Source organism: Oncorhynchus mykiss, chromosome 15, assembly GCF_057628025.1.
Source record: "Oncorhynchus mykiss isolate SJ-2025 chromosome 15, ASM5762802v1, whole genome shotgun sequence".
Classification (NCBI taxonomy): domain Eukaryota; kingdom Metazoa; phylum Chordata; class Actinopteri; order Salmoniformes; family Salmonidae; genus Oncorhynchus; species Oncorhynchus mykiss.
The window spans coordinates 55372515-55394054 of NC_143036.1; the positions used below are offsets into that span (position 1 = coordinate 55372515).

Genomic DNA, 21540 nt, shown 5'->3' on the forward strand with positions numbered 1-21540 from the left:
CGAGCAAAGCCACTTATACAGCTGTAAGCATGTGACAAGGACGTTTTGGCCTGATACTTTTACCTTTCACATTGTTTCCTTCATTCCACCTGGTCTTGGTGTTCTCTGGTTGCTATGGCGTTCATTTAGAGAGACTGACTCTACTTCTTGTTTTTTTTCTCTGCAGAGGATTTCCAGTATACTGTCACACTAGTTCCTGCTGGTTACCTACTGTACCACGTACTTAGCAGTTTTTTATTTAATGTGTGTGTGTGCAGATTTGATTTAATAACATCAAAATATAATTACATTTTGGTCACAGCAGCCTTTAATGATAATTTGCTTATTTTATTAATTGGAAATGTGTTTTTTGCATATCCCACTCCCCCTGAGACACAAGGTGTCACGGTCGTCCTCCTCTTCGTCTGAAGAGGAGAGGCGAGAAGGATCAGAGGACCAATATGCGGCGTGGTAAGTGTCCATGGTGAATCTTTAATAAAGAAAGACTGAACACTATGCAAAAGAGTAACGAAAACAATAAACCAAATACGACCGTGAAGCTACAAAATGAGACCTGTGCAGACACAAGCCACTAACATAGACAATCACCCACAAACAAACAGTGCAACCCAGGCTACCTAAGTATGATTCTCAATCAGAGACAACTAATGACACCTGCCTCTGATTGAGAACCATACTAGGCCGAAAACATAGAAATGCCCCAAAACATAGAAAAACAAACATAGACTGCCCACCCAACTCACGCCCTGACCATACTAAATAAATACAAAACAACGGAAATAAAGGTCAGAACGTGACAGTACCCCCCCCCAAAGGTGCGGACTCCGGCCGCAAAACCTTGACCTATAGGGGAGGGTCTGGGTGGGCGTCTGTCCGCGGTGGCGGCTCTGGCGCGGGACGCGGACCCCACCTCATCATTGTCTTAGTCCGCCTTATTGTCCGCCTCCGTGGCTCTCTCAGCATGACCACCCCTCTCAATGACCCCACTGGACAGAGGGGCAGCTCGGGACAGAGGGACAGCTGCTCGGGACAGAGGGACAGCTGCTCGGGACAGAGAGACAGCTGCTCGGGACAGAGAGACAGCTGCTCGGGACAGAGAGACAGCTGCTCGGGACAGAGAGACAGCTGCTCGGGACAGAGAGACAGCTGCTCGGGACAGAGAGACAGCTGCTCTGGGCAGAGGGGCTCCGGCAGCGGCGCCGGACAGGCGGGAGGCTCCGGCAGTGGCGCCGGACAGGCGGGAGGCTCCGGCAGAGGCGCCGGACAGGCGGGAGGCTCCGGCAGAGGCGCCGGACAGGCGGGAGACTCCGGCAGCGGCGCCGGACAGGCGGGAGACTCCGGCAGCGGCGCCGGACAGGCGGGAGACTCCGGCAGCTGCGCCGGACAGGCGGGAGACTCCGGCAGCGGCGCCGGACAGGCGGGAGACTCCGGCAGCGGCGCCGGACAGGCGGGAGACTCCGGCAGCGGCGCCGGACAGGCGGGAGACTCCGGCAGCGGCGCCGGACAGGCGGGAGACTCCGGCAGCGGCGCCGGACAGACAGGACCACCTGCAGGGAGGAGACAGAGAGACAGCCTGGTGCGTGGGGCTGCCACAGGAACCACCAGGCTGGGAAGACCTTCAGGAGGCTTGGGGTTAAGAGGAGGCACCTGAAAGACCGGGCTGTGGGGGAGCACTGGAGCTCTGGTGCGCAACCTTGGCACCACTTCCCCAGGCTGGATAACCACTCTAGCCCGGACCGTCCAGAGTGCAGGCACAGGTTGAACCGGGCTGTGGGTAAGCACGGGAGATCTAGTGCTTACTACACGCACCTCTCCCTTCGGCTCCATTCCCACAGTCGCCCGGTACGAGCGGAGCGCGGGCAGAGGACGCACTGCACCCTCCCAGCGCCCCGGAGACACAGCACGCAGAGCCGGCGCAGGATACCCTGGGCCAAAACTGCGTACCGGCGACCAGACCCGCTGAGCAGGCACCATACGCCCTGGCTCGATGCCCGCACTCGCATGACACTCTCGGGGGGCTGTCCTATAGCGCACCGGGCTATGGACACGTACTGGCGACACCGTGCGCTTAACCGCATAACACGGTGCCTGCCCAGTATCTTGCTGCTTATAATAAGCACGAGGAGTGAGCGCAGGTCTGCTACCTGGCTTAGCTCCACCCCTCGTGTGCCCCCCCCCAAAAAAATTTTGGGGCTGTCTCTCGTACCTGTCGCACTGCCGTGCTGCCTTCGCCAACCTCATTCTCCTGTAACCTTCCTTGCACTGCTCCATCGAATCCCAGGCGGGCTCCGGCACTCTCCCTGGGTCGATGGCCCATCTGTCTATCTCCTCCCAAGTTGTGTAGTCCTGTGAAGCCGGCCGCTGTTGTTGTTGCTGCCGCTGCTGCTGCTGCTGTCGTCGCTGCTTTCTACCACGCCGCTTGGTCCTTGGTTGGTGGGTGATTCTGTAACGGCCGTCCTCCTCTTCGTCTGAAGAGGAGAGGCGAGAAGGATCAGAGGACCAATATGCGGCGTGGTAAGTGTCCATGGTGAATCTTTAATAAAGAAAGACTGAACACTATGCAAAAGAGTAACGAAAACAATAAACCAAATACGACCGTGAAGCTACAAAATGAGACCTGTGCAGACACAAGCCACTAACATAGACAATCACCCACAAACAAACAGTGCAACCCAGGCTACCTAAGTATGATTCTCAATCAGAGACAACTAATGACACCTGCCTCTGATTGAGAACCATACTAGGCCGAAAACATAGAAATGCCCCAAAACATAGAAAAACAAACATAGACTGCCCACCCAACTCACGCCCTGACCATACTAAATAAATACAAAACAACGGAAATAAAGGTCAGAACGTGACACAAGGTCACTGCCATTATCAACAATGAGCTTGGATCACTTAGGGTTAAGTGCCTTGCTCAAGGGCACATCGACATAATTTTCACCTTGTTGGCACAGGGATTTGAACTAGCAAACCTTTGGCCCAATGCTCTAACTGCTAGGCTACCTGCCACCCTTTATCAGCTTATTTCCAGTTCATGGTGTGACCCGTGTGTAGTCTAACACCTGAGTGAGTCAAGGATTATTTCCCAAATGGCATCCTATTCCCTATATAGTGCACTTCTTTTGACCAGAGACCTATAGGCCATGGCCAAAATTAGTGCACTAGGTAGGGAATAGGGTGCCATTTGTGACATATCCGTGGAGGCCTGTCAAGGCATAATAAACACTGATTGGGGGTTATTTTCTGTGAATCAGGCCATTGTTAACTGTACCACTTTGATTGTGAGTGCATTTATTTCCACCTCATCTCAGCTCATGGGGCGCTCACAGCCAGGCAACAAACAGAAAAACTACTGAGAAGAAATGTTTTGAACAAAGTAAACTTCCTCAATTTCTGTGAATCAAGAATCATCAAAGTTTCTCGGAAGCCGTTTGCTCAGTGTATATGACAGGAGACCTAAGGAGCATCTGACATTGCATTGAAGAGACAGCCTAAAAGGCCACAGAGCACCACATGAGTGAAGGAACGGTACTTTAGCGTCAACCATATGTAAGCCTGTACAGTAAGCATGAGCACGCACACTCTCCATGTCCCAAATGACACCCTATTCCCTAGATTGTAGTTCATTTAACCATAGAGTTTCCTGGTCAAAAGTAGTTCACAGAATAGGGTGCCATTTGAGAGAGACACCCTGAGACATTTGCCTCATGGAGTTGTGTACTTGCTCTTTCACCCTAGGGTTGTTGGTTCAAGTCCCACATCAGCTGTTCTCCTAAATCGCAAACACCCCTAAGTCAATTTTATCCCCTTTAGAATAGGTAGCAGGATGAGGCTAAGTGAATATCGATACAGTATATTGAATCATAGGTTATTGATTCTGCTACTGGTGGTGGTAGGAGATTAGTGTTGTTGTCGTCGTCTGAGTCTTGACCGGACATGTCTCTCATATATAACATCACAACACTGAGCTGGTAAAATGTGTCTGTTCTGTAATGGAGTCAATCACCTTACAATACCACCGGCATTATATGCGAAATAGTATAATACACATCTGCAGTCCTCAGGGATGTGGTGACTCACCTTCTGATAGAAAAGTATAAGACTCGAGGCTGAACTGTTCTGACTTCATAATCCACTGTCTTCCTAAACCTGTGATTTCACCAGACATACGCAGGGCCTAATCTAAGTGCTATGTAGTCATAAATATTCTAACCATGGACTTGCTGGAGAACATTCTTCGGACCTCTGCTTTTAAAATACCCATTCCAATGTCAGTTTCAATCAGGCAATGTTCTCTGTATTAAATTGGTGATATTGGTTTTCAAATGACTGGCGATTTGCTCCCCTCAATTCATGTTTTTGGATGTAGATGCCTGATCTGGGTAACTATCTGTCTGTCTGTCTGTACCCATTTAGCTGGGCTGGGTAATAGGGTACGTTGTTTTGGTGAGGAGCCAGACTGATCACATTTCAAGAACAGGTTGGAGTGACTGTGTGCCAGGAAAATTGGGTTTTAGCCACGGCTGATACCTGTGTACAGGAGCTTATCACAAACTAATCAGAAATTATGTTTCCTGCAAGTCACCTCTGGTTGAATTTTTACCTCATGCAGTGTTTGGAAGATATGAGTGTTGACTCAGATAATAATTGTTGGAGTTTTAATATTTTGTTTTTAGATTGTGACGTTTTGCTCTTGAAATTTTAATCTTGCTGCGTAAATTATCAAAATAGCAGAGAGAGAGGCAGCTGTTGAGGCTTCTGAGGTCAAGCAGACAGACGGGTGGGCATCCTCTATTCTCCCCATTCCTCTAGCCTTCTCTACTACTCTCTCATTCCTGTCTCTCTCACTATCATATTCTCCACTTCAACTCTCTACCTTCTGCTCTTTCTCACATTCTATCCCCAGGCTCCTTTATTTACTGGTTATCACAGATTAACAAAGCCAGAAAACATTTTGATCCGTCAGTCTGTTTATTTGTTCTTCCTTTGTCTGTCTGTATTATTAATTATTCACTCTCTTATCTTCCGCCCTGAGAGATAAGTGTTTTTTCCTTAGTGGTTTTCTCATAACCTGCTCTTTCTCCCTCCAAGGCCTACAGACAGAGGACTGGAGGGGGGGGGGGGGGGCTTTCCTCCTTGCCCGGATCCTACCTAAATACATTATTTAAATATGGAGACCCAGTCTAAACGGACCCGAGGACAACCAGACCTGGCCCATATAGACCTGGTTGGGTCCAAACCCGGTCTGATCCGATCCGAGTGAGGGAAGGAAGCTACATCATTAACTGAAGCTGTTAATGCATGCACTGAGGGAGAAAGGAATAAATGAGCTAACAGCAGGTGCCGTGTGGTGTTGTATGTGACTGAGTGGCACAAGGAGGAGGGAGAGAGAGACAGCAGCTACCAAGCCGACTTGCACTAGTTACTTCTAGCTGCCATAGCTAGGTTATTTATCACCCAATCTGTTTACATAGTACCTGTTTTGACTCCATCAAACCGAGAACAGAAGCTAGCTAGCTGGGTTGGCTAATTTATTATTTAATTATTGCAGTAAAGGAGCCATCAGCAACCACCCCGGGAAGTGATTGTTGAGAACACAACGAGCAGAGATGGGTTACAACCTTTATAGACTAAGCACATCCTTCGGAGTACGTGACAAACAACAGACGTGTGGAGTGGGTCAAAGGAGAGGTTCTGTATGTGTGAAAGAAGTAACCCCACAACCAGATAACATCTGTTGTGAAGACTGTTCTAATTATGTAGAAATCAGGGTTTGGCCCCAAAGATAATGTCCCTCCCATCAGCCGTCCACACCAGAGACATCTCCCCCCTCATAGTACACAAACACCAACATCAATTCTATGGAATGCAGACTGTAGGTTTTATCATCAAGCCATCATAAATCAATTGCCAGCACCAAGCCCCAGAGGCCCAACTCAGTCCCATAGATGAGAGAGATGAAAGAGTACTCATCAAAGCTATTCGATGCATAAACAGTATTTAAACATAATCTTGTCATTTTTTACCGTACGCGCCACTCTTGTGAAACACCTGAGCAGCAGCATAAATGAGACAATTTTCTCCCTCTCTACTATAGTTTGAATTACATATACGCAAGACCCATGAGAATAAAATCCGACCCGGATCCGAGGGTCAACTACAGAGTTTTGGGCCCGATCGGGTATTCGGGTGGACCCTTGAAGACCTCTAGCTCACAGCAGCCAGGGAGTGAGAGACTTTGGGAGGGGTAATAATGGTAATAGGTCAGGTGTGTGTGTGTGTGTGTGTGTGTGTGTGTGTGTGTGTGTGTGTGTGTGTGTGTGTGTGTGTGTGTGTGTGTGTGTGTGTGTGTGTGTGTGTGGAGGCCTGGAGGCCTGGACTGATCGTGATCACCGTCTAGGTATAGAGTAGAACTCGGCTGCCTTTTACACAATGTGCGCATATGTGCGTGTTTGCCTATGTGCGTGTTTCACATGGTTAGCATGGCACTGTTTCGGAGCTGTGTTTTTTTTGAGCTCTCCATTTTGCTGTGCCCACAGGACTAGAGGAGAAAGTGTGTGTGTGCCTGTGTCTCTCTCTGGCCCTGTGTGTGTGTGTGTGTGTGTATGACGTATGTACACGTCTCATCAATGTTATTCATCGCCGTGAAAGATTCCGAGGAAGCAGAGCTGTGTTGAGTTGTTTGGAGGAAGCACTAAAGGGGGTGGTAAATTAGAGATGAAGAGGCCAAGTAGGATCAAAGCTGCTGGAGCTGAGGTTATTTTCTGTTATAAGGGTTGTCAGGTGATTATACTCCGTTACAACTGTATGGGGCTTGTGAGGTAGAACCAGAATAATAATGATAATAATAATAACTTCCTGTCTGCAACATCCAGAAGGGAGAATTGTGTTCAGGGCTCCTAAAGTATAATGCTGACCTGCACTCACACCAATACAGCCTCATCTGAACCCATTTAACTTCCCTTACTCCTCCAGCCTCTCCTCTCTGTCACACTCTGGGGGATTGTCTTTACATATTGAAGCATCTTAGCCAAAGAAAGAGCAGTATGCACAGCCATAAAGTGCAGTGCCTGGACAAAACACTTACCCAAGTATCGAACAAAACAAAATCACTACCATATGCATCTCCCGGTGAATTAGCCAAAGCCTCACTATGGATTTCCTTATCGACGTCCCTGTAACTTGCCGAGTAAATCCCTTGAGTGTATTTCATATCCTCATCCTTGCTGTTGCCCTGGGCCCAGTGTTGTCACGACCAGCCAGGCTGGATCACTAGGAGCCTGGCTCTGTCACTCTTTCCTAATATACTAAGTGGAGGAAACTCTGTCCATTAAATTAAACTGAATTACTCATGGACCTGATTCTGCAACTGACTCTGAATATTTCACTGGGTAATGAAGTCACAGATATTAGAGAGAGAATGGCAGATGGAAGTAAGCTGCGAGCTCCATCTGAGAGGGTCACGTGTTCAATCCCATTGCTCTCGTTAGATCTTTTTTGGTTTTAACCCTTTCCCAAACCTTAACCCTTACTTTAACCATTCAGAATTAACGTTGAATGCTGAAGTCAAACCGTGTCAAACCGTGAGATCTTGTTGGTGGTAGACCTGAAGGGTAGGTGAGTGGGTGTGTGTGTGTGCGTGTATGCGTGCGTGTGGGTATGTGTGAGCGTGTGTGTGTGTGCCTGCATGTATGCATGTGTGTGCGCATAACCCCGAAGAGACTAATAGGAAGTGCGTTAACCAGGACAATGACACCTCACAGTAGCCTGAGAATCTCTTGAGCTAAAAATCTGTCCACTGTGTCCTCCCTTCATCCCTCTATCCTCACCTCCTCATTCCCCAACAAGCTCTAAAAGTCACTGCACAATTAGACGTTTTCAACGTTTCTCCCTACCTCCTCCTTGTCCTCCATCCATCCTTCCCTCCCAACTGCTCTCTGGCACCATAGGTGTGACACGTAAGTCACACATGATGTACCTAGGTGTCATTGTGGTGACCAGCGTGACGATGAGCACAGTGGCGTGCTGTGTGTGATGTGTTTAGCGTCGCGCCGCGAGGGTAAAAACGAAATGAGAGAGGATGTGTTTATCAGAGGCAGAGGATCTGGATTGTGTGTAGAGATTACACGTACACACACGGGTACACACACACACAGCAAGCACATATGCACAGAGATGTCCTTGTCCCTGTTTCTCTTCCCTCTGATGTCGTCTGAGGACACTGTGCTCTGACGCCACACAAGGACACACAGAGGGAGAGAGATACACGAGGGATTGTGTGTGTGTGTGCGCGCATGTGTGTGTGCAGGCGTGTCAGGACAGGGTGTAGCAGATTAGTCCCCCCTGTCGTATGGCTGCGCCACAGTCTGTATCATTCGCAGAAGTCCCCATCATTCGCAGAAGTCCCCTACACGTTCATTACCTATCATACTGTAGGTATGGAGGCACACACACACATATTCACGCATGCACACACACACACTCTTTCGATCAATCTCTGTCACAAACATGCACTCACACATGCACATCCACACAGAGACACACACAAACACACCTCTCCCTATGCTTCATTATCACACATTCATCACCTAAGACTACTGTTGAAGGCTGCTGGTTCTGATGTATTGTTCTGACTCAGGCAGTGACTGTATTCAGTCACGCAGAGTTGTGTGGGCGCGACACAGCCGCATGGGTTTCATATGTTATTTAAATCAGTCTCATGCAATAGTTGTATTAGATTATCACTTGTAAGAATCAAGTATTTAAATACATTTAAATACAAGTGTCACGTTCTGACCTTAGTTCCTTTGTTTTTGCCTTTGTTTTAGTATGGTCAGTGCGTGAGTTGGGGTGGGCAGTCTGTTTGTTTTCTATGTTGGTTTTTGAGTTCGGCCTAGTATGGTTCTCATTCAGAGGCAGCTGTCAATTGTTGTTCCTGATAGAGAATCATATTTAGGTAGCCTGTTTTCTATTGTGTTTTGTGGGTGGTTATTTTCAGTCTTTGTGTGTCTGCACCAGATAGAACTGTTTCAGTTTTCACTTTGTTGTTTTGTATTTTTGAAGTGTTCAGTTTCTTATTAAAAAGATGAACACTAACCACGCTGCGCTTTGGTCATCTCCTTCTTCCACAGACGACAGCCGTTACAGAAACACCCACCACAAAAGGACCAAGCAGCGTGGTAACGGGCAGCAGCAGCAGCGGCTAAAAACACAGGACTCCTGGACATGGGAGGAGATTCTGGACGACAAGGGACCATGGGCACAGCCAGGGGAATATCACCGCCCCAAAGCAGAGCTGGAGTCAGCGAAAGAAGAGAGGCGCCGGTATGAGGAGGCAGCACGGCAGCGTGACTGGAAGCCCGAGAGGCAGCCCCAAAAATGTATAGGCGGGGGCACACGAAGGCAGGTAGGAGACCTGCACCAACTTCCCGTGCTTACCGGAGAGAGCGAAGGACCGGGCAGGCACCGTGTTATGCGGTGGAGTGCATGGTGTCTCCAGTGCGTGTGCATGGCCCGGTGCAGTACATTCCAGCTCCTCGTATCGGCTGGGCTAGAGTGGGCATCGAGCCAGGTGCCATGAAGCCGGCACTACATCTACATCTCCTCGGGCCGGCGTACATGGCACCAGCCTTACGCATGGTGTCCCCGGTTCGCCAGCACAGCCCAGTGCGGGCTATTCCACCTTGCCGCACTGGCCTGGCTATGGGGAGCATTCAACCAGGTAAGGTTGGGCAGGCCCGGTGTTCAAGAGCTCCAGTGCGCCTGCACGGTCCGGTCTATCCGGTGCCACCTCCACGCACCAGCCCTCCGGTGTCTCTCTGTCTTCCGCCCTACAGGTGCTCCGCCCGTCCAGCACTGCCAGAGCCTTCCTCCTGCCCTGCCCAGCGCAGCCAGAGTCTCCCGTCTGTCCTGAGCCGTCAGAGCCGCCAGTCTGTCCTGAGCCGCTAGAGCCGCCAGTCTGTCCTGAGCCGCCAGTCTGTCCTGAGCCGCCAGTCTGTCCTGAGCCGCCAGTCTGTCCTGAGCCGCCAGTCTGTCCTGAGCCGCCAGAGCCGCCAGTCTGTCCTGAGCCGCCAGAGCCGCCAGTCTGTCCTGAGCCGGCAATCTGTCCTGAGCCGCCAGAGCCGCCAGTCTGTCCTGAGCCGCCAGAGCCGTCAGTCTGTCCTGAGCCACCAGAGCCGCCAGTCTGTCCTGCGCCGCCAGAGCCGCCAGTCAGCCAGGAGCCGCCAGTCAGCCAGTCAGCCAGGAGCCGCCAGAGCCGCCAGTTTTCACAATCACTTTGGCACTAATTTCAAAACTATGATGTCGTTTTTCAAAACTCTAACACTTTTTCCAATTGCTTGCATACAATACACATAAAGCTAAGATAATTTGTTCATTGAACTAAAATCACCTGTTCAAAATAACACAACTTTACATCAAGTATTATCGTTTCAAAACGCAATTCACACATTGCATCTGAGATGACTGTCTATTCATTCCATTACAATGATCTTGACTCAGGGAGGAGGACGCCCCTGCCATGCATAGTCCCATGGGATGTTGGCTATCAACAACAAGGCAACTCCTATGACTAATTGGGAATGGGACGCAAGCGTAGGATTGATCACCCCGTCGCTGGCCGCTTTGGGGAGGGTGTATAGTGTGAAAGGCCGAAACTCCCTAGGAACCAAAGGTACACTACTGACGATGCACTCCCCAAATTTCACCAGGCTCACTGTTCATGAACTCTTGGAAGTGCTTGCACAAAGGATAGTAACATCTCATCCTGTGTTCTTGGAATCTAACTATTTATTGATACAACTGCTCAAAATGATAACTGTTGCATTACTCTTAATGCATAGTTTTATGGAAACGGACAAACAATACTCCATGTTTAGATTATGAAAGTTTCAGGATAGCGAGATCCATTGATACCAATTACAGTGGAACATGAACCAATTGGACTACATTATCTATGGATGTAATATTTCATCATCATTCTTTATCAGACACTATGTTTCTATGTTTCTATGGTCCCATGTACGGCTTTTCCAGACCATGTTTTCAGATTTGACATTACTGTACACTCACCGGCCACTTTATTGTGTACGCCTATCTAGTACTGGGTAGGACCACCTCTTGCCTCCACAACAGCCTGAATTATACACAGTGTTGTACATTAAGAGATGCCCTTCTGCACACCACTGTGTTAAATGGCTGTTATTTGAGCATTTGTGGCCTTTCTGTTAGCTTGAAGGAGTCTGGACATTCTCCTCTGACCTCTCTCATTAACAAGGTGTTTTTGCCCACAGATCTGCCTCTCACTGAATGTGTTTTGTTTATCGCACCATTCTCTGTACTCTAGAGACTGTAGTGTGTAAAAATCACAGGAGGGCAGCTGTTTTTGAGATGCTGGAACCACAATGTATGGCACCAACAATCATACCATAGTCAAAGTTGCTTAGGTTATACATCTTGCCCGTTCTAATGTTTCGTCGAACAACAACTTAAGCTCTCTACGCTATATATTGAGTTGCAGGCAGCCACGTGATTCGCTGTTCGAAGGAGAAGTCTATTTGCGTTAACACGCAGGTGTACCTAGTAAAATGGCTGGCGAGTGTATGTACTGTATGTTTTGTGTGTTTTGTTTTTCCAATACGGACAACTTGCTACTAATGATTGATTTCACATTGTGGTATGAGTATATAGTGAAATGAGTGAGGTAGGTGATCCAGGTCACGATAGAGTTCAAGCAGTGGGAGGAGGAAGACGTGGTGGTCAAAGGAATGGCAGGGGATATGCACCCCCTCTGAGAGGTGGTCGTGGTCCTCATTTGAGATGTGTGGGGGAACGCGGTAGAGGACAAGGCCACGGACAAAGACAGCGGCAGCAACAGCAAAGAGTGTCCAATGAAATCCGAGCAATAGTTGTAGACCATGTCGTAAATCATGGCATGACAATGACTGAGGCATCTCCAATGATTCAACCAAACCTCAGAAGATCAACCGTGGCCTCAATCATCAGAACTTTCCGCAGTGAGAACCGGTAAGTCTTCACCGTGCAGTAAACAATAGGCTACTCTCAGTGTGCCTTTTGAAAGAAATGCAGACAGAGTGAAGCAACTGAGGACTGAGCATGTTCAGGTATGTTCAGTTCCAAGATGCCGGTTGTAAAAAATTCCCCCAAATTCTACATCATTGTAAACAGTCATTCTCTTTCCAAAATTTATTTTTACAGGGTGATGCAGCCGGTTGCTAACGAAAACCCTCACAAATTCCTATTTTTGGATGAGGCAGGCTTCAACCTGGCCAAGACAAGGAGGAGAAGTCGGAATTGTATTGGCCAGTGGGAAACATCACCATGTGTGTGACTATATCAAAAGACGGTGTGGTGGAATGCAGACCTCGTATTGGAATATATAATGCAGCTCTCCTTGTTACCTTCCTTGATGAGCTAAATCAGGTCTGTAGAGCTGATGGCGTGACCTATGTCATTGTGTGGGATAATGTCAGGTTCCACCATGCTCAAATGGTACAAGCATGGTTTCAGACCCATTCACAATTTCCCACCCTGTACTTACCCCCATACTCTCCTTTCCTTAAACCAATTGAGGATTTTTTCTCCACATGGAGGTAGAAGGTATATGATAGGCGCCCTCAAAAACAAGCCACCATTCTCCAGGCCATGGATGACGCATGCAATGACATCACGGCAGACCAGTGTCAGGCGTGGATTCGCCATGCCCGAAGATTCTCACCAAGATGTTTGGCTAATGAAAATATCCATTGTGATGTGGATGAGAACCTAGGGCCAAATCCACAATACAGGAATGATGGAAATATAGAAGTACAATAATCAAGCCTTTGTTTTGCTTTTTACAATAAGCCAGATGAGGAACACTGCAGTTGACGTTCTACTGTAGTTTTTTTCTTTTTTTTGTAGCTAATTATTTTAGCTTTGATTCAAAGAAACCTACGTTATGTTGTGGTTTTATTGTATTTCATCAATACATTTCAGATTTTATTCAAACATTCCACTGTGTCTGTAGTATTCTCTCTACTAGTCCTTTTACAGTGATATATTTACGTGTAGTACCATAATGAAACATGTATCACATATTTTGTTCTACAACATTTAATGATTGTACGAACAACTACACAATGAAACTATCGGTATCTTGTGTGATTTAAATGAATGTTCCTTTCGTATTTCATGATAAATTAGTTATTTGAACAAATGATTCTGCAACAGGAAGGATTCTTTAAAGATCTGAATGCACAATGCAATGTTTTGAACATTGGACTGCCTGTTACAAGTTATTTTTTGAGTTGTGTCTTGTATCTAGAGTTTTGAAAAATGACCACAAGCTTCTGAAATTAGTGCCAAAGTGATTGTAAAAAACTGTAAAACAACATCAACCGTCCGCATTCCCCTCTCCCTCTCCACCCTAGGAGGTTCGTGTCTTTTCTCTCTGTGTCTGCATACGAATCCCTTGGTGTTTGACTCCAGGGATCTACCGTTGGCAAGGTCACACATTCACCTCCTCCTCCACTCCTCTCCTCCACTCCTCACGGAAGTCCCTTGTCTCTGCTCCTGCTAATAACAATCATCCCTTCAGATAAAGAGTTTTGGTCCTTCTAGGGATTCTCCAGCCTCTTACCCTGTTGCTGTGCTCTCTCGCTTGCTCTCTTCTGTCCCCTCTGTAGCCCTCCCTCTGCTCTCCAATGGGGTTCTTGAGGAGCTACAATGTTTCAATGCTATGCCACCCTGAGTATGGGATTCCCAGAGCTCCAGGCTCAATAGTTTGTGAGTGTGTGTACGGGCTTGCCAGAGCCTAGAGTCTTTCAAGCCACTCTATTCTACTGAATGGGCCTCCTAATAATCTGCTGCTCTGGAGATCCACAGGGACATGCCTGACCTTCACACACACACACACACACACACACACACACACACACACACACACACGGAGGCTGCTGAGCGGGCGGCTCATAATAATGTCTGGAACGGAGCAAATGGAATGGCATCAAACACCTGGAGACCATGTGTTGGATACCATTCCACCGATTCCGCCTCAGTCATTACCACAAGCCTGTCCTCCCCAACTAAGGTGCCACCAACCTCCTGTGACACACAGACACACCACACACATACACACACACACACACACACACACACACACACACACACACACACACACACACACACATGCACCCTCTCCCCTGATTCAGATTTGGGGTGGTCCCTGGACGTTGAATTCAAGGCCGGTCCAAATCTGAACCAATAACAGATGTCCTTGATTTAGCCCAAACATAGACGTCTATAATTGGTTCAGATTTGGTCGGGTCCCAACCAATCATAGACCTTTTTATTCAACATGTTTGGACTGCACAGTACAGTACAGCACAGCAGAGTACAGTAAATTACAGTACACAGTACAGTAAAGAAAAGTAAGGTGTAGTACACTAGAGTACAGTACAGCATACTAGAGTACAGTAAAGTAAAGCATACTGTAGTGTATTGTACCCTACTAAACTCTACTATACTGAACTAAACTGTACTCTACTGAATTAAACTATACTGTGTTGTACTGTACTGTATCCTACTGAATTAGAGCAGCAGATTATTAGGTGGCAATAATTTGTCGGAGGTGGCCACAGTGTCCTCAGACCCCCCTTTCTCAGCCTCCATTATCTCCGCTGCAATAGTCTGTGCCAGGGGGCTTGGGTCAGTCTTTTACATCTGGTGTAATTCTCCTGTCTTGTCTGGTGTCCTGCGTGAATTTAAGTATGCTCCCTCTAATCCTCTCTCTCTCTCTCTCTCCCCTCCCAGAGGACCCGAGCCCTAGGACCATGCCTCAGGACTACCTGACCTGATGACTCCTGGCTGTCCCCAGTCCACCTGGTAGTGCTGCTGCTCCAGTTAACTGTTCTGCCTGGGGCCATGGAACCCTGACCTGTTCACCGGACGTGCTACCTTTTCCGCACCTGCTGTTTTCAACTCTCCCTCTCGCTCTCTCTCCCGCACCTGCTGTCTCGACCTCTGAATTCTCGGCTATGAAAAGCCAACTGATATATACTCCTGAGGTACTGACCTGCTGCTCCCTCTACAACAGGCCTGGGCAATTATTTTCCATGCAGGCCCACATTAGAATATATTTTTGAATATATTTTTGCCATCGCGGGCCAGAATCATATTGCAGGATTATACATCATGTGTATGACTGTGTTGACAGATATATCTACTGTAAATCACATCCAGATATGCTACTTATCTTAATTTTTTAACATGCACAGAAATAAACAACATTCATGTTCTCATTTTGGTAGGTATTTTCATTTTTAAACATGCAATGAACTACACAGAGGGAAAAGTACACTGCATTCAACCCCACGGACAGAACTCTTAATGGGTATGCACAAAAACACAAGAAAGATAGAGAGCTCAACATTACATTTAAACTACTCAATCAGTGTGAGGAGTGAAGTCTCTGATGGGCATTAACTAGAGCAGTGAAGTCAGGTATAGTTTCTGATGTCGCTCTGCGCAGGATTGCTGAGAGGTGAGAGTCAGTAAGAGATGATCTGTGCCTTGACTTGTTATATTTAATCACTGAAAATGTCTGTTCACATACATAGGTTGACCCAAACAGTACAAACATCTTCTGAGCTTGACTCATGATCTTTGGAATGTTTTGTTCATCGAGAGATGCATAGAACCTCGTCAGTGACATTGATTTGAATAGTTCTCCAATCACTGCATCAGACGGAAGATCGATAAGCTCAAGTTGCAGGTCAGCGGGAGCGTTATCCACATTGAAGGTGAAAGGAGAGGAAACCAACAGCATGTCATTTTCCAACACTTTGAAATCCTCAAAATGACGAGAAATCTCACCGTTCAAAGCGTGCAGCAGCAAGGTATACTTCTCCCGCTGGTCATCTGATAGGGAACAGACTAGTTGTGTCGGGAGGTGGGTGAGATTGTTGGCTTCTACTTGGCGGGTCAGGATGAGTAATTGTCCCTTGAAGGCTTTGACAAGGCTGTACATCTGATGTGCAAAAAGGCCCTTCCCTTGTAGTTTGCAATTCAGTTCATTCATGAGGGCCACGATGTCCACGGTGAAGGCAAAATCAGCCAACCATTCTATATCTTGCACATATTTTCCTTTAATTTGCACAAACACAGCAATCTCAGCATTCAGGTCCCACACCCTTTTAAGCACTTTCCCCAAACATCTCACGTTTGTGTCGTAGGGGAGATCTGCATGAGCCGACGCTGTCTCTTCCAACAGTGAGACAAACTGCCTGTGGTTTAAATATTTTGCTCTTATGAAGTTTACAACTTCAGTGACTGTATCCACAACATGGCTGATTTTCAGAACACATTTACAGAGCACCTCCTGATGAATAATGCAATGCAGGAAAAAAAACTGATCTGGGTTCAGCTCAGCTACTTGATCTTGTATCGTTTTCAAAAGGCCAACGTTTTTTCCTGTCAAGTTTGGGCACCCATCAGTGGTCAAACTGGATAACTTTTCAAAACTCAGTCCCAGCTTTGCCACACACTTATAACCCTACACTAATAAATCTTTCCCTGTTGTTGTGCTCTTCATTGACTGCATTGAAGCAAGCTCCTGTGTAAATTCAAAGTCTGGGGTTATGCCTCGTAAGAATATCAACAACTGTGCCATGTCAAGTGCATCACTGCTCTCATCCAGGGCCAAGGAGAAATAGGTGAACTCCTTTACCTTGTCTTCCAACTATTGTGCCATATTCTCTGTGATGTCCTCAACACGCCGTGTCACTGTTCGTCTTGACATGGAAACATTTTCAAACAGCTCTTTCCTGTCAGGGCAAAGTGTTGCTGCTTTGTAAATGAAACATTCTTTAATAAATTTGCCCTCAGCGAAGGGTTTGCTATGTTTAGCAATTTTATGGGCCAGTACATAGCTAGCTCTCGCAATTTCGTCGTTTGCTGAATGCAGTTTTTTGAAAATTCCTTGCTGCTTTTGCAACTGAGAAAGCAACTCTTTTGATGCACTTGCCCTCTGCTTAGAAGACATATTCCTATGTTTCTCTGCATGCTTCATCTGGAAGTGTCGGGACAAGTTGTAGTCTTTCAAGACAGCAATGCTCTCTTTGCTCACAGCTTTCCCTGATACCTCAATAAAGACGTATTTTGATGTCCACTCTTGCTGTAACACCCTACATTCATTGTCTACTTTCCTTTTCTTTGAAAAAACAATTTTTGCGCAATTTCTAGCTAGCTACTATTTGTAACTGTGACGTGTGTGTCAGCCTGTCAGTCACTGTCTGTCCTCGTGCATGTTTTTATTAATACGTGCCTTTAAAATGAATGTCCCACAAGAGGTGGGAGTTAAATTATTACACAAAGGCGAGTATTCATTGGGCTTTTAATTTGAATAACAAATACGTATTTCAAAACTTTACTATCGCAAATTCTTTATGTGATCTGAGCATGATTCCGCGGGCTGTAAAGCGGTCGCTGGCCGCATATGGCCGGCCTTTTCCCAGGCCTGCTCTACAACCAGTGTGATTATTATTTGACCCCGCTGGTCATCTATGAACATTTGAACATCTATGATGAACAACCTGGCCTTATTGTCCATGTACTCTTATAATCTCCACCCGGCACATCCAGAATAGCCTGGTTCCTCTCTAAATTGCTTCATAGGCTCCTGACTTTCTATGGAATTATTCCTATCCCTCGTGCGTCTATCTGCATTGCTTGCTGTTTGGGATTTTAGGTTGGGTTTCTGTATAAGCACTTTGTGACATCTGCTGATGAAAAAAGGCCTTTAAAAATGCATTTGATTTGAATTAAACTGTTCTTTAGTGTACTCTACTGAATTAAACTTTACCGTACAGTACTCTACTGTACTGTTCTTTACTCTAATGAATTAAACTCTACCATACTGTGCTCTACCATACTGTAATGTACTGTACTCTTCTGTGGTCTACTGTACTGTACTTTGATGTTCAAACTTGTGAAACATAGCGTAGACATCTATGGTTTGTTCAGATTTGGATCTGGTCCTCACTGATCAAATGTGTACTTGTTTGGGGGCGATGCGTATTCAAATAATACCCAGCATGCTTTACAAGTGTTTACATTTAGGTAATTCAGCAGATGCTCTTCCATATTGACTTACAGTCAGTGCATTCAACTAAAGTAGATAAAACAACAACATATCACAGTCATAGCAACCACAAAAGAAAATCTGTAACCGTTACTCAGAATGTTATTGTAATTGAACTGTTCTGTTGGTTTAATTTTTTAAACTTTAGATAGATTTAAAAGTCATTGCTGTCAGAGTTGAAGCAAAAGCATATATTTTTTTAAATATAATACATTTTGTTACGTAATTAAACGACTAGTCGTTCAGTGAGAATAAGAATTGTTTTGACTCCTTTCGTTCATTTCAGTCAGTAATGCTCGGAACACACCCCTACCAGCAAACGATGAACTGAAAACTCGAAAGAGTAATGATTCTACAAGCCTCTCGTTCATATGTCCTTCACTGTAGGGGGCTTATTTACTACTGAGACTTGTTAAAATGTGCTTTGAACAATGTACATTTGTTTATTGTGAGGCATACAAATAAGATGATTTGTTAATATAGTTTAGATTTAGATTATGAACGACACATGGAGGAGTGCATTGCTTTACTGCTGTGAGAGTAATACTCAAAATATTAGGTCGCAAACTGCAGCCCCGAAAACAATTCATTCTTGAGTTGAAGTTTTTTGAGAGGAGGTATTGTTTTGGTTCTACAAAGTTATGTCTTTCATAACGTTCGATAATCAATGAATTATTCATTCTTGCACGATGAGATCTAAACCAGTGGCGGTTGGTGCTGTTTAAGATTTGTTTTTCTTCTATTACAGCATATAAACTGACTCTCATTCATATTTCATTCACCCAGTTCAACGTAACATCAACAGGTTTAGGCTACTACATGATGCTCAATTAGTCCCTGTACCCATTATGAGGTGACTACAACTACAAATGAAAAAATATAACAGGTAGAGAGACAAATAGGAGTAATCAAGATGACAGACAGTGACACATTCAGCCTTGCAACTCTTGCCTGAATCTAGATGATCAGTTGCAAATGAGAGTTTCGATTGGACAAATTCAGGTTGGTTTATCCCAGTTTCATTCTGTTTAAGAAACATTTTCAACAGATTTGACAGAATGAATATAGCCTGATCACCCGCACACACAGTTTACTTTCATAGCAGCCACATACAAACGGCATCATCACTTTTCGCATCTACGCACTCTCCTCCTCCTACCTTTCCCCTTCTCTTGTGGACTACAGTGTACAACACAACAGCTGTCTGTGACCAGGCAAAAAAAAACTTGCCAAGCCAAACCTTCATACCATAAACGCTAACCGCTACACACAGCCTACATTGTTGTCAATGTCACCATATTAGCTAACATCATAGTCAATATAGTTCCTATAAACTAATGCATTAGTAAACTCGCTACAATCACGCAGTAGAGTGTACAGCAAGCAGTTTAGCAGTTACACTGGCGGGCCCCGGTGGCAATAAATTAATAAAACTGAAAGCTTAACTTGACTTGGAAGAGTTCCAGTGTTGGATAGCCTTAGCCAACTAGCTAACATACATAGTATTCCTCTCTGTTTGAGACAGGTGTTAGAGTAGGCTTAATTAGCTAGCTGCATTCGCTAGCTAAGTATGTGAAAGTGAAAGCAAAAAAAATACAATGAATATAGCTATCTCTCAATTTCACTCTCTCTGTCTCTCGCTGCTGCTTCTCCTTCATTTTTGAATAAATTAATTTGTTCAAAACTTTCTCTTTGAGTCAACTACTCACCACATTTAATGCACTGTAGTGCTAGCTAACTGTAGCTTATGCTTTCCGGACTAGATTAATTATCTGATCCTTTGATTGCATGGACAACATGTCAGTTCATTCTTCAAGAGCTTTGATTGGAGGACATCCTCCGGAAGTCATCATAATTACTGTGCAAGTCTATGAAAGGGGGTGAGAACCATGAGCCTCCTAGGTTTTCTGTTGAAGTTAATGTAGCCATAGAAGGATGGAAAATAGCTGTCCTCTGGCTACACCATGGTGTTACCCCAGAGAATGCTGTTGAGGCTACTGTAGACATTTTTAATCCTTTTTGATTTTTTTATGTTTCCCTATTATTTTCTTTCTGAAATATATTGATTTGGAATGGTCCCCCTCTTCCTCCTCTGTGGAGCCTCCATTGTTCTAAACATTTCTTTTTCTTCTCTATGCTGATCTATTTTCCCTCGCGCACATGATAGACAGTTGCTGGATGGAGCACGTCTCCAGAGTTGCTGAGACAGAAGAGCACGTGTTAACCCTGCTGTAGAATTCATTGCAGCCAGCAGGTCAAACTAACAAAAATAAATAAATGAGTCACTATGAAAAAAGGAATCATGACTCTCAAGTCAGTAAAAAGAACGAATCGTTCTTGAACTGCACATCCCTAATAATAAAGATCGGAGCAATAATACATTTTTGTTGCAATCTTCAGTATAATGCCTGTTTAATTGAGAATGTATAGCAGTTGAATTGCGGCTCTAATATTTGCATTTTTAACGTTTGTAAAATACATATTTTAATCTTTCCTTCAGCACCTGAAATGCACCTAATTGCAATGTCCTGAAATGTACCTGACTTCAACGTCCTGAAACTAGGTGTATAAAATTGAGCACACAGCCATGCAATCTCCATGGACAAACACTGGCAGGAGAAAGGCCTTACCGAAGAGCTCAGTGACATTCAACATGGCGCGGTCATAGGATGCCACCTTTCCAATAAGTTAGAGCTGCCGTGGTCAGCTGTAAGTGCTTTTATTGGGAAGTGGAAACGTCCAGGAGCAACAACGGCTCGGCCGCAAAGTGGTAGGCCACACAAGCTCACAAAATGGGACCGCTGAGTGCTGAAGCGTGTAGAGCGTAAAAAAGTCTGTCCTCGGTTGCAACACTCACTACATACAGTGCCTTGCGAAAGTATTCGGCCGCCTTGAACTTTGCGAAATTTTGCCACATTTCAGGCTTCAAACATAAAGATATAAAACTGTATTTTTTTGTGAAGAATCAACAACAAGTGGGACACAATCATGAAGTGGAACGACATTTATTGGATATTTCAAACTTTTTGAACAAATCAAAAACTGAAAAATTGGGCGTGCAAAATTATTCAGCCCCCTTAAGTTAATACTTTGTAGCGCCACCTTTTGCTGCGAGTACAGCTGTAAGTCGCTTGGGGTATGTCTCTATCAGTTTTGCACATCGAGAGACTGACATTTTTTTCCCATTCCTCCTTGCAAAACAGCTCGAGCTCAGTGAGGTTGGATGGAGAGCATTTGTGAACAGCAGTTTTCAGTTCTTTCCACAGATTCTCGATTGGATTCAGGTCTGGACTTTGACTTGGCCATTCTAACACCTGGATATGTTTATTTTTGAACCATTCCATTGTAGATTTTGCTTTGTTTTGGATCATTGTCTTGTTGGAAGACAAATCTCC

General features: G+C 45.6%; 1 protein-coding gene across 1 annotated transcript; it reads right to left on the bottom strand.

Moving 5' to 3' along the window:
- Positions 1 to 15503: 15503 nt before the first annotated feature.
- On the bottom strand, positions 15504 to 17047 carry LOC149978108 (general transcription factor II-I repeat domain-containing protein 2A-like). The gene is made up of 3 exons (XM_090199032.1): positions 17030 to 17047; positions 15641 to 16537; positions 15504 to 15527 (listed from the first exon to the last, which is right to left on the bottom strand). The coding sequence occupies exons 1-3, from the start codon at positions 17045 to 17047 to the stop codon at positions 15504 to 15506; spliced, it is 939 nt and encodes a 312-aa protein (XP_090055158.1).
- Between the last annotated feature and the right edge of the window lie 4493 nt (positions 17048 to 21540).